At 34.1% G+C, this 17134-nt stretch overlaps 1 protein-coding gene across 8 annotated transcripts in view; it reads right to left on the reverse strand.

Moving 5' to 3' along the window:
- Nucleotides 1–7364: 7364 nt before the first annotated feature.
- The window catches only part of NETO1 (neuropilin and tolloid like 1), a 125424-nt gene continuing 115654 nt past the window's right edge, over nt 7365–17134 (reverse strand). For 3 of the 8 annotated variants that reach the window (XR_004067946.3, XR_004067947.3, XR_008673400.2), the window contains 4 exons: nt 15383–15941; nt 14333–14407; nt 13586–13632; nt 9073–13487 (listed from right to left, as the gene is read on the reverse strand). Coding sequence is in view for 4 of the 8 variants with exons in the window: in XM_031003802.3 (XP_030859662.1) it covers nt 14347–14407; nt 15383–15941 (620 nt within the window). In the remaining 4 variants the exon portion in view is untranslated. Of the gene's footprint in view, nt 8083–9072; nt 13488–13585; nt 13633–14332; nt 14408–15382; nt 15942–17134 lie in introns of those variants that run through there. The other 5 variants (XM_031003803.3, XM_031003805.3, XR_008673399.2 and 2 more) reach the window with 4 other exon arrangements.

Below are 17134 nucleotides of genomic sequence, written 5' to 3' on the forward strand. Positions count from 1 at the left end.
CAATTTTTGTATTTTGAGTGTGACGATTTTGTTTAGGAAGCACACCCTGCTAATTAAATTTTTTAAAAAGGAGAAAGACTTCTATATCTTAGGTTTTTTTGTTAAAATGTAATTTACAAATAGTAAAATCCATTTTGGTGTACAGTCTGGTGAGGTTTGACAGATGTGTATAATCATGTAACCACCACTGCCATCAAGATAGTGAATACTGTCAACACTCCTCCCAAATTCATTCATGCTTTTTGAGGTCACCAGCTCCTGACAAATGATCTAGAACTCTTGCCTTATAAAAGGAGCTCAGAAATGTAATCTGCAACTCTACTTTTCAGACATGGTTTTATTTGGTGTTATTTATTTATTAAACCATTTAAATAATTCAGTGAAATTACTGGCGCCTGAAGTTGTTAACATGGCAAAAGTTTTTATTATTAATTCAATTTCTTTAATAGATTAAAACAACTATTTAGATTTTATATTTCTTCTTGTGTAGTTTTGAAAACTTGCATATTTCAAGAAATGTGTTCATTCTACCTAAATTTATTAGCATAAATGTGTTTATTATCTTATTTTAATTACTTATTAGCTCTAAGAAGACACTTATAATAATGTGTATTGTAAGCCATTTAACAATATCTGGAAACAAAAAAGAGGTAAAGCTGAAAATAAGTCTTTAGGATTATTAATGACTTTCCTTTATGTGTTTCTAACAGTTGTTTATATTGTCTTTGTTTTTATCTTCATCAGTCTTACTAGGGATTTATCTATTTTATTAATATTTTAAAATAAACTACTTTGGGTTTGTTGATTTTTCTCCACCATCCCTTGAAATGCAGTAAGATTTTATAATTTCACTTAGCTCATCTTTCGTTTAGCCTGTGACGAAAACTCAGATGACTGACTTTAAGATTTTGTTTGTTACTAATATAACCATTTAAAGCCATCTGTTTCCTTCTAAGGTATAAATTTCCCTCTATTTTTTCTTCAAGTTTCATTCAGTTTTGAACTAATTCGAGTAATTCCTAATATCTCTTTTAATTTCCTATTTAATTCATCCTTTTTTGTTGTTTAGAAATGTAGATGTTAATTTTTCAAGTATTTGGGGATTATTTAGATCTATTTCTGTTATTGATTTCAAATGTAATGCAAAAATGATCAGAAAATACATTGCAAGATTTCAATCTTTTAAAATTTAGGAATCGTTTATGGAACAACCTATACAATACCTTGGTGAACATTTCTTGTGCACTTGAGAAGAGTGAATCTGCTGCGCACACTGCTCTGATTGTGTCAGTTGGGTAAGTCAGTCTGTAGCACCGATCAATATCGAATATTCTTCTTACTGATGTTTTTTGTTTCATTGTTTTGTCAATTATTAAGATTGTTTAAAATCTACCATGATTAAGAATTTATCTATTTCTCCCGTTAGTTCTGTCATTATGCTTCATGGATTTTGAAGTTTATACACTTCATTTATTTTGAAAATCATCCTTATTCTTCCTGCTAATACTCCATAATTTGCAGTCTGCTTTGTATGATGTTCATATAGCCATGAAACTCCTTAAGTTTACCTGCACAATGTTCCCATCTTATCAACCTGAGTCATACATGGTTGTCTCCTGTAGGACACAAATAGTTTGATCATTTTCTAAAAATCTAATCTGTTAATACATACCTTTTAATAAGAGTTTAGTTCATTTAAACTTAATGTGATTGTTTGCTTTTAAGTCCACTGTATTGATTTGTTCTATTTGTACCATTTCTTTCACTGAGTCTGTACTTCTCCTTTCCTTTCTTCATGTGGGTTATCTGAATCGTTTTAAATATTAAATTTGAATTCCTCCACTGGATTTTTAGTTGCACTTCTTTTTATTAAAAAAAAATACCACTCTCATATTTACAGTGTGCATCATTGTCTGACCATAGTCTTCTTAGGGCTAACACTGCACCACTCTGGAAAAATATAAGAACTTGACTAACGATGGAATAAACTTGTCCTGCGCTATGTATTATTGTCATATATTTTACATATCCATATGTATAAGTGATGGAAATGAAGGTAAGGTTCAGATTAGTGCTTCTTAAACTACTAATATTTGTGATGCAAGGCTTATTGCACATGTGTATTTTCTTTATATCTTTTTTCTTTTTTAAAAATTATTATTTTATTTAAAATTTTTAATTTTTATGTCAATAGGTTTTTGGGGAACAGATGGTGTTTGGCTACATAAATAAGTTTCTTGGGTGGTGATTTCTGAGATTTTGGTGCATCCATCTCCCGAGCAGTGTACACTGTACCCAAGGTGCTAAATAATGTAATTAAAATAATTACATTATAAATATGAAGATAATTTCATTAATTTTAATGAAACTTATTCTCCATTTATATATGCAGTCTCAGTAGAAAGAAGCACATATTTAGAATTTTACAAGTTATAAATAGCATGTGCAAAAGAAAAATGCTGATAAAATGATGCTTTTTTTTTTTTTTTTTTTTTTTTTTTTTTTTTTGAGATGGAATCTCACTCTGTCGCCCAGGCTAGAGTGCAGTAGCGCAATCTCGGCTTACTGAAACCTCCGTCTCCTGGGTTCAAGTAATTCTCCCGCCTCAGCCTCCCAAGTAGCTGGGATGGTCTCGATCTCCTGAGTTGCTCTGTATTTTTTAGAGCTGATTTATTTCATTACTTTTTCAATGTTATCTTAATAGGCGCATATATTGGGAGATTTCCTCTTCTTCATGGGGGCAGGCATTGGAAATTTCTGAATCCAACTTTTGCACTTTGCAATTACCTTATTTTCTTCCAATAGTAAAATGAGAGAGACATAATTTAATTTACCCACATATCCAAGGAATTCATTCAGGACAACTGAAACATTTTAGGCCCAATTTATCACAGTTGAAAGTGTCTTACCTGAGAATATTTGAAAGTGGGCATTAAGATATCTTTGCTCTTACCTTGAATACTTACTTGCAAGTGGGTCCAAGCATCTATTAATAAATGGCAGTGGCCGGGAGCAGTGGCTCATGCCTGTAATCCCAGCATTTTGGGAGGCAGAGGCGGGTGGATCACTTGAGGTCAGGAGTTCGAGACCAGCCTGGCCAACATGAAGAAACCCCGCCTCTACTAAAAATAGAAAAAAATTAGCCAGGCGTGGTGGCGGGTGCCTGTAATCCCAGTTACTCGGGGGGCTGAGGCAGGAGAATTGCTTAAACCCCTGGAGATTGAGGTTGCAGTGAGCCGAGACTGCGCCACTGCACTCCGGCCTGGGTGATAGAGCACGACTCCATCTCAAAAATAAATAAATAAACAAAACAATAAATAATAAATAAATAGCAGTGACCATGATATGTATTGATTAGTCATCAACAACTTAGCTGAAAATTCTGCCTGAGGAACTATGGTCTGTGCTCACATAATAAATCCAGAAACAGTATTTTCCCTTTATTTGCCTTTTCCACACATTACTAGAACTTTTATGAGTCTGAAGATGTCATATTCTGTGTCATTTATCAGGCACAGGATACACACTCAAAAGGATGTACATTCATTGAGTATTATGCTAATTATTCTACAGTTAAAACAGCACCAAAGACAATGCTGTAACTTTACTTGGAGTAGATGGCAAGAGTAATCTTTACGCCTCAGGACTCAAAATAGTTAAAAATTAGCCAAACAAAAATGCTTCTGCTGTGGATCAGTGCATACAGTCAGGAATACGATAAAATCATGAACATTTCTTGATACGAAAAAATAATTGACATACCCACGCAAATTAAAGCAAAAAAAAAAACCCACAGGCAATTGTTATTTTAAAGGACTAAAAATAAATGAAAGGGGATACAGGAAGGGAATAAAGGAGGAAAGGAGGATGTGGGGGAAGGAGAGAGATTTTCTTATCTTTAGTTGAACATTATTATCGTAACCTAATTGTGGCAAAGCACGTCACAAAGTAGTCCACTGGAATCCAAAATCTAGTTGAAAATACAGATAAGCAATGATGAACTTTGTTTCCTTAATAAAATCTTTTGAACCAATAAGCTATTTATATATTTAATGGTTTAATTTTTATTCTACTTCAGTTAGACAAGTAATATTTTTCTTATTTGTCCTCCAGTAGCTGGTGATTATGGCTTGTGATTTCCCAAACTCTATGTGTGTATCTACTATGTTTAGCACAAATTCAATATTCTTATTTTGTTATGATGATGTAAGAACAATTTTAATTGTCCCAAGATGTGTTTTGCCTTTAACAGCTGGAATTTTAGAGCTATAAACAGTTATATTATTAAAGAATTTTGATATTAATTAATAATTGGGAACATCCTGAACTTCCTTTCCCCTCCCCACGTTATTTAAATGCTGTTTTCAGTGGTATTTATAAAAAAAGACTCATGGAGGTAATAATACAGAGTAATAGAGATTAAATAAATTCATAATATTTTGGGGTACAGTTTCTTAAAATAATATTCATTGATTTTTTAATAAAAATAAGTAACAAATAAATGATGAATAAAGTATATTTGAAATTGATTAAAGCCAGATTATCAGGCTGATGAGAATATAATGTATATAAATAGATTATCATTCTCATTTTGAGTGAGAATGCAAAAGATGCTAGAAAAGTGCAATTTCCAATTTTCTGTTAAAATTCCCTGGGATTCTGGAGTTTGCCTACCACCCATCATTGTGCATATGGCTAAAAAAGCTGCTTCGGCGGGTTCTCAGAAACTTTTACATTATAATGAGCATGTCTTTATGATTTGAACAACCTACTGACTAAAAAAGTGTATGACCACAATATAAATAAAAATAATAATTATATTATCATGTTAATATGTAATTTGTGAATAGCATTCTAGCTGATGGAACTTCTCAAATTGTAGATATTTTAGGGAAATGTAATTGTATAATTAATTGCTTAGAGTAATAATGCTGATGAGAAAGGAAACTGTTAGTGGTAATGCATCTTTTCTGTGCTTAAATAAACATAAATATTGTGCATCCTTTGTTATTAAATATTATAAATTTCATTTTGAATTATATTTATTACATATATTTAGAAAAATGATTTTTTCCAACCTGATGAACAATAAAACCACATTCACTTTGAGAGCTGAAGATGTTATTGTATGTCTAGAAAATAGTAAAAAAGAAAATAACTAGGAAATAATTGAGATAGTCATACTTTAGGAATTACCTATTTTGTGGCTTATATTTTAATACAAAATGACAAGAGTAACACGCTGAATTTTTTAAATGGGTCTCTTCTCTGTTTTTCTAAGTTAATAGTTAGTGATTTAATATTGCGCTTTTCAGATTCTGTTTTCAAAATATAGATTCATAAGACTGAAAATATGTCTTTGAGGACTTGTAATCCATTAACTTACAGAAAAAGGTGGGAAAGAAATTATTGTAAATGTGAATACCAACTAAAATTACAAAACTTTCTTGGAAATTTCAAAGCTTTTTTATAACTTTATACCTAGGCTTTGGCTAAATAATCTCCAGGAAATACCATATTTTTCCCTACTTATGGCAATTCACGAAAACAAAAATATACATTTATAAAAATATTGAATGAGTGTAGACAGAAAAGGCAACTGAAATTACAACTATGGTCACTATTTCCTTTTTAAAAAACTTTTAAGTTCAGGGTAAATTTGCAGGTTTGTTGTGTCAGGTGTTTGTTTTACAGATTATTTCATCACCCAGGTATTAAGCCTGGCATGCATTCGTCATTTTTCCTGATCCTTTCCCTCCTCCCACCCTCCTCCATCGGAGAGGCCCCAGTGCTGTATGGTTCCCCTCTGTATGTCCATGTGTTCTCATGATATAGAAGAATTGGTCTTCTCTATAATGATAATAGTTTATACATGGATAATAGGCCTTGGTGTCAGGGATGAGCTTCTGTGAGGAATAAAGAAATTTAACGAATGTAATTTTTCCACTCATTTGCGCTCATTTAACAACATGTATTGATTACCAATTACGTATAATGCACCTTGTTATTTTGAAGAATACGTAGCTTGGTCTGTTCTGATGCCTGTCTCTGAGCACATGTTCTAGAAATTAGCAATTCTCAATTACCCGTTACTGATAGCCTGTGTTGGCGCCTCTTCCAGTATGATTATCCTCTCTCTTACAGTGTATGGTAGCACACTAAGAGGTACTAGGCAGTGTCTGACTCTGGTTCCTTCCTGCCTTACTAGCCCCTACATTTTTTTTCCCATTTAGTCGTGTCTTAATAATCTCTCAGAAACTGATATTCACTGATTTGTGTCTTTGAAAGGTGAAGTCTGTTCCTGAACTATCTAGTACTATTGGAATCACTGAGACAGGACAATCATTTTTGTTGGGAATGCCTGAGCTGCAGGTACAGAAAACTGTAACACATGAGGCATTTTTCCTGCTCTGGAGAGCAAACTGCTAGAACACCAGTGTAGGGGCCATGGCCTCCACTGTGGTCCCACTGATGTCATATTGCCTGTGTGTGCACATCAGTTTTTTTTTTTTTTTTTTTTTGAGGCGGAGTCTCACTCTGTGGCCCAGGCTGGAGTGCAATGGTGCGATCTCAGCTCACTGCAACCTCAGCCTCCTGGGTTCAAGCGATTCTTCTGCCTCAGCCTCTCAAGTAGCTGGGATTACAGGCACCCACCACCATGCCCGGCTAATTGTGTGTGTGTGCATTTTTGGTAGCGATGGGGTTTCATCATGTTGGCCAGGCTGGTCTTGAACTCCTGACCTCAGATGATCCACCAGCCTTGGCCTCCCAAAGTGCTGAGACTACAAGTGTGAGCCACCATGTCCAGCCCAGTTCTAATGTTAACAGAAACCTTCTTCACTAGGTGTAGCCTCAATTTTACAAATAAAGAAGGTGAGGGCCAGACACAGTGGCTCATGCCTGTAATTCTGACATTTTGGGAGGCTGAGGTGGGTGGATCACTTGAGGCTAGGAGTTGGGCAACATGGCAAAATGCCATCTCTACTAAAAATACAAAAATTAGCCAGGGGTGATGGTGCAGACTTGTAATCCCAGCTACTCGGGAGGCTGAGGCATGAAAATCGCTTGAGCCTAGGAGGCAGACGTTGCAGTGAGCTGAGATAGCCCCACTGTACTCCAGCCTGGGCGTCAGAGTGAGACTATCTCAAAAAAGAAAAAGAAAAAGAGAAAAAGAAAGAAAGAAAAGAAAAGAAAGGAAAAGAAAAAGAAAGAAAAAGAAAGAAAGAAAAGAAAGAGAAGGAAAGTAAAGGTGAAACTCAGAGGATTCAGATTTTTAAAGAGCACATAAATAGTAAGAAATAAAACTAAATTTGATTTTCACTGCAGTACACCACTTTTATATATTGTAATGTTGCTTATGAAACTGCATTTACCGATACAGCTACTTCCTTGCTTATCTACCAGGATGCTATTACGTGAATTTATGCCAAACAATTATCTGTGACTGAAATACAAGATTTGCTTTCCAGTGTTGCTATTTCTGTGTATACTTCATGATGAGTGCTTTGGGGGTTACTCAGGAGCTCTGGCATTCAATGTTGAATGACAGATGATGAACAACAGCACTTCGACATGACGATGCAACAAAACAGCACTGGAAGAAATATCATCCAGACACAGAGTCATTGGATTTGGAAAGTCATATATTTTACGGTGGACAAGTTCTGAGGGAGGTTACTCTACATTGCTACTCTTTATAGATGATACTTTTGTTCCATGTCGATCATAAAATGAAGTTTACACATGATTTAGGAAAAATGATTTATTTTTATAATGCATTATAGGATATAAAAAATATCTTCCAATGAATGGTCATTTGATCCTCACACGCTGTAAGGTGGAGAGAAGGTGTTATAATACATACTTTTACAGATGAGGAAACACAAAACTACGGGGTTAATATGAATAAGTATCAACTTCTTTCAGCAGTACGTACTATGTTGAATATTAACGTGGTTATATTACACATTGGTGAAGAGTGTTGGTTGATCTTGTGGTTGGTGAGGTTGGCTTCAAAGCTTGATTCATCATTGTTTATTGTGTAATCTTAAAAAAGTTACCAAAACTCTTCAGTTTCCTCATCTGTACAATAAATAACAACAAATATTATTAATTAGTCATAGAATTGCTAAGATGACCAAGGAAATAAATTACATGTAAAACACTCAAAACGGTGTTTGGCATGTGACACTCAGTATGTTCGCTAGTCAACCATCACCTTGAAACAATAAAGTATAGTAGAAGTAAAAAAGCCAGACAAATATTCCTGGACATCTAACAATCTGCCAGTTACTCTTTCTCATGTCTTGTTTCTACACTGTTTTGATTCTACTCTATTTCACTCCCATTCAATTTAGCAAACATACCTGTCAGAGGCTTCTACTGAAAGTAGAACTCTTAAGTTCCATTCTGCTGAGATCTTAAAATATTCTCCCTTGAATAAAGTGTAAATTCCTTTGGATAGTATTCCATGCACTCAGAAATCATGATGTAAACTCAAACCTACTCTGTCAAATATACTTAGTATGTCTCCTGTCTATGTTCCAACCAGCTCAATTAGATGATCTTCTGAGGCTACATCTGCTTTAATTACTCTAGGTGGAAATTTCTCCCTGCACTACTATTTGACCATTGTCTCCATCCTTCAAGACCTGCTTAGAAGGTCAGTTATTCACAAAGCCTCTCTTGATCTTAAGAAGATACCTATATTCTCAGGTTTCTGCTACAAACTTCTTCATTATAAAGCATCATGTCTATTGAATTAACATTTGAATTTATTTTTATCTTCCATGGAAGATGACGAAGGAGGTAACCAGGGCTATGCAATCAGCTTTGCATGATGGCCAACACAGCACATAATGTTGGGCTTAATTTTCCTTATACAGCTCCTGTAAGCTGTCTGCCTTCTACAGGGCTCTGTAATTGTGTTCCTTCCTAGACTGCCTTCTTCATTTTACCCTCAAAGTACTTAGGAAGGAGCTTGGTAGACAGACTGTGCAAGCTCAAAACAGCCTAGCTATATTGATATCACACTTAATGGAAAAGTGAATAAAGAGTACAAATTTGATAATGTGATATAAAAAGAATGTTTTATTTTAAATAATTTATACATTGTTTTCTGGTCATTTTTAAGTTTTGTGTCAGTATCTGTGACTATTAAGAGAGGGCACAAAAACAATTTTTCAAAGAGCAAACCACTATAAAATAGCATGCCTCAGAGGTTGGAAAGATGGCAGAAGTTGGGGACAAAAAAGAACATGTTGGCTGCACAGTACTTACAGATATAAAGGAGTAGTTTAACTACATGATCATACTGTTTCAGGAATAAGGAGATTCTGGAAACCAACCCAAGTAAATACACAAGTCCAAAGCAGGTTGAGTTTATTTTTCCTACCTCTGAGGAACTAGAGGCATTTTAAGAGAGCATTTACCTCTTTAATAATACACAAGAAAGTACAGAATCAGAGGCTACAAGAAAATGATGAGTTGATATGAGTGTCTGACATCAGTCACCCTAATTGTTATTTTTATTACCCTGTTTGATTTATTTTGATGATATAATTCAGTTAAATTTGTAGTACAATTCAAACAAGGTTATTAATAAAATGAATCATGATAATTGTAAATTAACAAAGGGCCTCAGATTTATTTAGGAGGATTATTTATAAAAACATTTCTGGCTATTTTAACAATGTACTTTTATATTTCTACCTTATTACACCTTTAAGATGGGCTTGGGAAATATTAATTAAGTGCATAGAGATTGATAATTAACTCAAGACCTGTTTATTTTGTTGTTGAATCTATTTTACAATTTCTTGGCTGGGTCCTTTATGCTAGAGTGCAACAGATAGAAATGAATCCATGGAGGGAAAAGGGCACAGAGAAAAATGGCACCGAAGCTAGCGCGCCTCAGTGCAATTAGACAAAACCCTAACTCACTTTTCAAACCATATTTATTTAGAATTCAAAGAATTTTAAAAATGTTGTTTATTTAACTTCCCTTCAGAGAGGGAATCTGACATGACTCATTTTCATCAGAGATATACAAACTTCATAAGACGCTATTATTTATTTCACTGACAAAACATCAGTAAATTAATTGCCGTCACTTTAATCAAGGTAATAGGAACCAGGGGGTCATATCTTGTAATTTATTATGATATTCTGAGGTTGAGGAAAACCCATTCATGGAATTTTTTTAAAGCTGTAAAATTTGAGGAAGACCCGAATTAAATTCCTAAGGGAAAAATACAGAAAAAAATGATACAGAAGCTTAAGTGAATATTAAAGTAATGCCAACCGTCTAGTCTAAGTTACTTAACACTGAGGATCATAACTTATGGAGTCATCAGACTCACGGAAATACTTCTAGAGCAAAAGTAAATGTGAAACAGAAAAACCAGCATCACCACAAATGTGATTTGTTCTCCATTAAAAGCCCAAAGACACTGATCTCCAATTATGTGGACAGCCACATTTTAGTTACAAAATCAAATTCAAGTTAATTACGGCAGATCAAACACCACCTATGTCTACTTTGCAAGATAATGCTTAAAATTGGTATGTATATAAAAACATACAAAATAAATCAGATTTCCAAATTAGAACCTTGAAATTAGGCAACTACAATACATTTGGACAGAAGTACGAAGCTTAATATGCGGCTTCATTGGCATTGCATGTGATTATATGCTACCATTATTTTGAAAAGTGAATGAAAACTTGAAAAAATAAAATGAAAAAGAAGAGCTTTATGAAATTAACACAGGCTAACTTAATGCATTATTTGAAATCATCCTGTTAAATCAATAAAGCACTTGGGTTGGTAATATTTGAATTCACTTTATCAAAAAATATAATCATTTATTAAAATAACATGTCTTATAAGTCTTGAGACATCTCATTCCTTATCTATGTGTGTCACCACCTTTAGAATGTGGGCAAAAGGCTGCATTCAGGTGATAAGGTCTGATATAGCTACTAACTCGTTTTTGATATATTGACAAATCTCAATACTGGCTGATAAATAAGCACCGCCAGAGCCCTCCAGAGAACATCTCCCAGCTCTGCCAGAGCCCTGCACTCCCAAGTTTCAGCATCTAGAGTGAATGCCAGGAGAAAAGGCTACCTCCAGACACTGCCCAGCATCGTCATTATCTTCTTTTATGATTAGTCTGTGTCTGTACATTGTTGAGAAATGTTAGAGTTATCACTGAGGAGGCCTGTTCTTCATTTAAAATACAGTTGTTTTCCCATGAAGCTGCTGTGTGTTAAATATATGTGAGCTATTCATTCTTATTATTATACTTCATTTAGTGTTTTTTTCTAAAGTCCCATTGGTAGATTTCTGGTGAAAATACCTTTTAAGCAGGGAATCAGCATTCTGTATATTCAGGAGAAACTGGAGGGGACGGACATCCCGGACAGTTATAGAACAAATTAATAGTAAAGTGTTCACCTAACTTATTTCACTATTTTTATTGCTGTTACAAATAAAAAAATCTTGACAGTTATATCATACTTTTGAGATTATCATTCAAAGGGAAAGGACTCCTCTGAAGATTTCTAAATGGAGAAAGCAATATAAGATATGATTAATCCTTTAAAAAAATCTTTGGTGTATTAATTTTAAATTAAAGGGCAAAAAAGGAACCATGGTAATAAATAAACCAGTCAAGCCAAATAAAAAAGGGTACATTTTATCATAAGCAATGTGTATAAAACTATGTAGCATAACAATGAAAAATAATCTTTGTCATGTTCAAAACCTTTTCTGATTCCCTAGTTTATCAAATTCATTGAAGTGATTCTGTAGCTTGACATTTTTTCAAGATAGAGTGTTTATAATGGCTATGATAACTCTTTGACTTTTCTATTATAAAAATTTATTTTCTATTTACTTATTTTTTAACATATATGACATTGTATTCCTAGTAGGGAAGTATAACAGTAATTCATCTATTTAGTTTGCAAAGCCTGCTTGAATTGCAAAGTCCAAATTTTAGTAGACCAGACTGCTCTGCTAGTGGAAGGACAGAGTTCTTTCAACCTGGAGAATTCAGTAGTTTTGAAAATGTTGGCAAGCATATATACTGATAGTAATTCTTATTTTAAAAATTTATTTTGTAAGATTACACATTGAATATTTTAAAAAATAACCACTCACCAAATCAAACTTTACAGAGTGTGTATATAATTTAATAGCAACAAAATATATTTTAGGATTTTACTTTATGTTAAACACATCATAATCACTAAGCTTTCAGGTGTATTATGTGTACCTGAGAATAAGAATAATTCATAATGGTGGTTTAATTCATAAAAGGGCTTGTGATTTTAAAGCAGTTTTAAAAAGAGTTCCCTATTCTAAAAGAAGAAAATATTCCCCTAAACTTTTAGAAGCCAAATATTTTGGGAAGTAAACCTCAATACTGAAGGACATCCTGTACCCTAAAAGGTGGAAAGAGTTGGTATAAAATGTGTATTTATGTGAGTCAGTTTTTTAATCACTCTAATGGAAGAAAACATTTCTCTTAACTCAAATTAGGAAATTATTATACATTTTATATATATTTATATAAAAAGTCGTAAGTAGCAAGCATATGACATAAAGAAATGGAAGAGTAACAACAGTATTTGACAATGCATGCTTTTCACAATGTGTCTAACAAAAAGGATATTTTCCCAACTCAAATATCCAGTACTGACATGCAGGGTATTTTCTCAAACTGTCAATTTGGTCATATTGCTGAGTGCTTAATCAAAAACATTTCTACTGTAGAGTATGAATGGTAAAATACCTGACTTCAAAAAGGATTTCTGAAACTCAGTACTTTCTTTGATATAAAACAAAAAGGAAATCAGGGGTATACAGGAAAGACCAAAAAATGAATTTTTTTATTGCAATCTAGTAATTTTACTTGTTACTTTTTCCTGTATTTAATCAGAATATAATAATAGGTGTGTATAGTCCATAACCTCTAGCTGGTGATTCCATGGTCCACACTGTGACTTTTCACTGTAGCATGTTCAAAATCATTCAGGAACGCACTATTCTCAAGCTGTCTATATAATGAAAACAATGTACATGTAACACAAGGTTCATCCAAATTCGTGTTTTTTTTTCACATATCACACAATGTACAATTATATAACAAAGACATAAAACAACATAGAAACAAAAGTGAAACTGACAATAAAAATAAAGTTGGGATAGTCTTAATCGGGAACTAATTTCTTCTTCAAGTTTCCAGTTAATCTCAAAATGTATTTAAAAACTAAGGAGCACTTGGTGGCCAGCAACCAAATTACGAAATGAACATATCAGTGTGCAGCGGGGATGTCTTGCCGAAGGAATAACAAATGTCTGTAATTCTTAAGTTTGGATAAAGGCAGTGGAATGAATTTAGAAATATGTCCACTTTTCACAATTCACTATAGAATTTTCTTTTCACAGTCCCCATGTTTGTATAAATAGTTCTTCTCTGAAAATAAAAAACAGTTAAAACATTTTCTCCCAATGAAAAATGCATACAAATACACCAATTTATTAAGGTAATATAGAGCATGGAAATGCATTCACCTAGTTCAAGAATAGTTGAGAGGCTTGAGGAGTTTAGAAGAGATTAGCTGTCAAGCAGATTCAATTGGAGACAAATTAGGCTAATATAGATATAAACGATCAAGAGCAAAAAGTAAAGCCATTGTGATATCTGATGACAAAATCGATGTACACGTAGACAACTGGGATTCATGAAACCTTTTGCATTCAAATTTTATAGTATAAAATTTGACATAACATGCTGCATTTAATTTTGATGAGATGAGCTACATATTCATGCAAAAATAAGAGTCTATAAATTGTGTCAGTACCAAAAATATTTAGTGTATGAATTTTGAGTAGAATTGTTGCCAAATTACATAGAGTAGTTACCAGTTTTAAATATTAACTTCAGCTATACTGAGACTGAATATTCTATTTTCTTAGTTTAAAAACCTTGGTTTTTTTCGAGTATTTCTTTGGAGATAGTTCATTAAAACTTTACCTTAAAACATGTAAAGTTTAGATTATTAATTTGACGTCCTTCTAAATTACATTTTAGTACAATTCTTGATGGTAAGAATACTAAGATTTGTTTTAAAGGTATGTATCCTGAGAATCATCTCTCCTATAAACACTGAACCCATCGTATTTCTAATCATGAAATGTCATGAAACACGTATCTCAAGAAATAATGGATAAATAGCACATTCCCTAAAAAACTACAAGACAGTTGCAACAGAACAGAATACGACAAAGTAGGAAAAGGAACCAAGGGCATCTGCTTACCTTGAATTTTCTTTTTACACCCTAGTTGTGTTGTATTCAGATTCATGTTTGCTTAGAGACCCAATGAGGCAGAACCTGGAACGTTATGGCTATTTCATTCAACAAAGTACTATTTGCACAAAAAAATATATGTACACAAATATTTACTCAAAAGCATTTTTAAAATTCAGAAAACTGTGGAAATAGACTTATGTCAGCATGCAAAACATATCAAATCAACTGAAGTATTTTAGGTTTTGAGAATGTAATGAATGGAGAAAGTATGTCACGATTTATAAAATAAACTAAATGCTAGTAAGCATGCAAAACAAAGTATAAGTTGACAAGATTTCGGAATTTAAAATAATTTTTCCTAAATTTAAATGTTTTTTCTCAAAACTTGTACTCATTTTAAGGCTAATACTACAACACAGATAATACTGCATTTATAGTTGAAGGAAAATAAATCAAATGTTTCTACTATTTCTTACAACATTTAAGTGTAAATGATGAATATACTATACTATCCTATGCAATTCCTAATATAAATATTATGTAATATGTGAAAGAAAAGTATTTTTGTGTTCCTACCAAAAATAAATACATTATATTGAAAAATATGTTATTTTGGGATTAAAATTGTTCATCAAGATGGGTGAGCCATCTTGGTAAGGCAATCGTTTTCAAATATCATTTCATATCTCAAAATATATAAATACTGATGGGAGCAATGGTCACATGGAAGCAAGTTTGCATTATAAATCTGTATTATAAATTAAAAACCATCATTTTATAAAATATATATGTGTATATGTTTAGAAATAAGTAAAGTATCTTTGGTCTCTGTGTGCATGTGTGTTCACACACATACATATCGTGCACATGTATGAGGTTTAGGAAGAATATGGATAGCAGTGAAAAGGAAAAAGAAGAGGGAAACTATTGGAAAACTAGGGTTTAAATCATTAATTAAAGGGAAACTGAAATATGAAGACAAAATAGAAGACAATACTCTGGAAGTATTTCAGTCTTCAGGTTATAGTTGTCATCAAAAAATCTATTGATACTGACCGCTGGACGGCTTTATCGTGTCTGGACAGCCTGTGACTGGTGGTCGGCACCTCTTCGATTTCATCTATGTCACAGGCATCTGCAGCATCTTGCGAGTAGTTGTGTTTCATGACAAGGATATTTCTTCTGTTCATGGGTGGGATGAGGGGTTTTCCTGGCTGTGTGGGCATCTCTGTCAAGATAGAAGCATCTCTTGTGCTGAGGTTACTGCGGCTGCCTTTAGTGCTGGACAGCTGTGATCCACAGTGATGGTCATGAATGCATTTGGAAGATGACCTCCGCAGTTTATGGTAATTTTCAAAGTCATCTGCCACATCTGCAAAGTCAGCTGTAGCTCCTGTCCCTCTGAGAGTGCATAACTCATAATGAGGAGGTTCAAATACCTCCTGGAAAACTGTCTGGTCAAAGTCTGATTTCCTTTGGACATACTTTTTACGAGGCTGTTTGATCTGCACGATGACAGAGATGATAATGAGGATGATCACGATGCAGGAAGTCACGCCAATGACAGTCCCACTGGTGTTGGTCAGCTGGTCCAGCAGGCTGGTTTTCCTCTTCTCTATAGGTTGGAGAGAGTGAAAACAACAAACGGACAAAAGAAGCAATGCAGCAAACATTAATATTATAGTCAAAATGTGTATTAAAAACTTAAAGTAAAGCAGGCTGAGCACAGAATTTTTACAGGCTTATAATAACTTAAGAAAATATTTAAAAATAAATACAAGGTCTCGTTTTTCACAAAATATCCACTGAGCAGCCTTAAAAATAGTCCTCCCTCCCCATTGCCCAGCATCTCAGCTTAAAATACACACACACACACACAAACACACACACACTATCCTCTATCTAGCTAGCTAGCTATCTAATCTATCGTAGGTTAAGAAAATATTTAAAAATAAATACAAAGTCTCTTTTTTCACAAAAAATACACTGACCAGTCTTAAAAATAGCCCCCCTCCCCATTGTCCAGCATCTCATCTTAAAATACACACACACACACACACACACACAATCTATCTATAAAGTAACAACAATATTCTGATACCAAAGGATAATTCAATTTAATCTGAAGACACACACTTTTGGAATGATGGCATGGACTCTTTCCCAAATGAAATAATCACAACTGGTAGAAAATTATTTTAAAAACTCAACCAATTAAAGCCTGGTTTAATGAAACTCAGGAAATTGTCCTAATGATGTACATCAAGTGGAGATATATTTATATAAACCAATCTACTAAATGTCCTTAGGAACAGTGAGAGTCTGTGGCATTTGAGCCATGACTTGCTTGCTCCACTCTTGATTCACCACGATGGGAACCCTACTCAGGGAGGTGTGGACAAGAACGCAGGGCACCCTCTCCCTGCAGCTCCCAGTTAAGTGAGTTATGGAATCTCCTTAGAAGGGGAAAGCTACCAGCATTTCTCAATGCCCAACCAGGTCCATGTTGGACATGCTTCTTTTCTGGCCTGAGTGGCTGAGATGTCTGGGGCTCCCGAGGTTCCTCCTCTCAGCCTTCACTTGGAGGGCAGGAGCTCAACACCAGGTGTCTCCAGTGGAGAATGCCAGGCTTGGATCATGCTTACCCAAGTTTGCTGACACAGGAGAGCTGCCTGGAGTGGCAAGTTGACAACACCACATGTTAGCAACCTCACCCAAGTGCTCTGTGCATAAACAGACCTGCACCACTGTTCCTGCCCCGACCCAGAAGAAGCTGTGCCCAGAAAGAGAGTCAGGCTGCAAGTACAG

The sequence above is a fragment of the Gorilla gorilla genome, chromosome 17 (genome assembly GCF_029281585.2).
Source record: "Gorilla gorilla gorilla isolate KB3781 chromosome 17, NHGRI_mGorGor1-v2.1_pri, whole genome shotgun sequence".
NCBI classification, from domain to species: domain Eukaryota; kingdom Metazoa; phylum Chordata; class Mammalia; order Primates; family Hominidae; genus Gorilla; species Gorilla gorilla.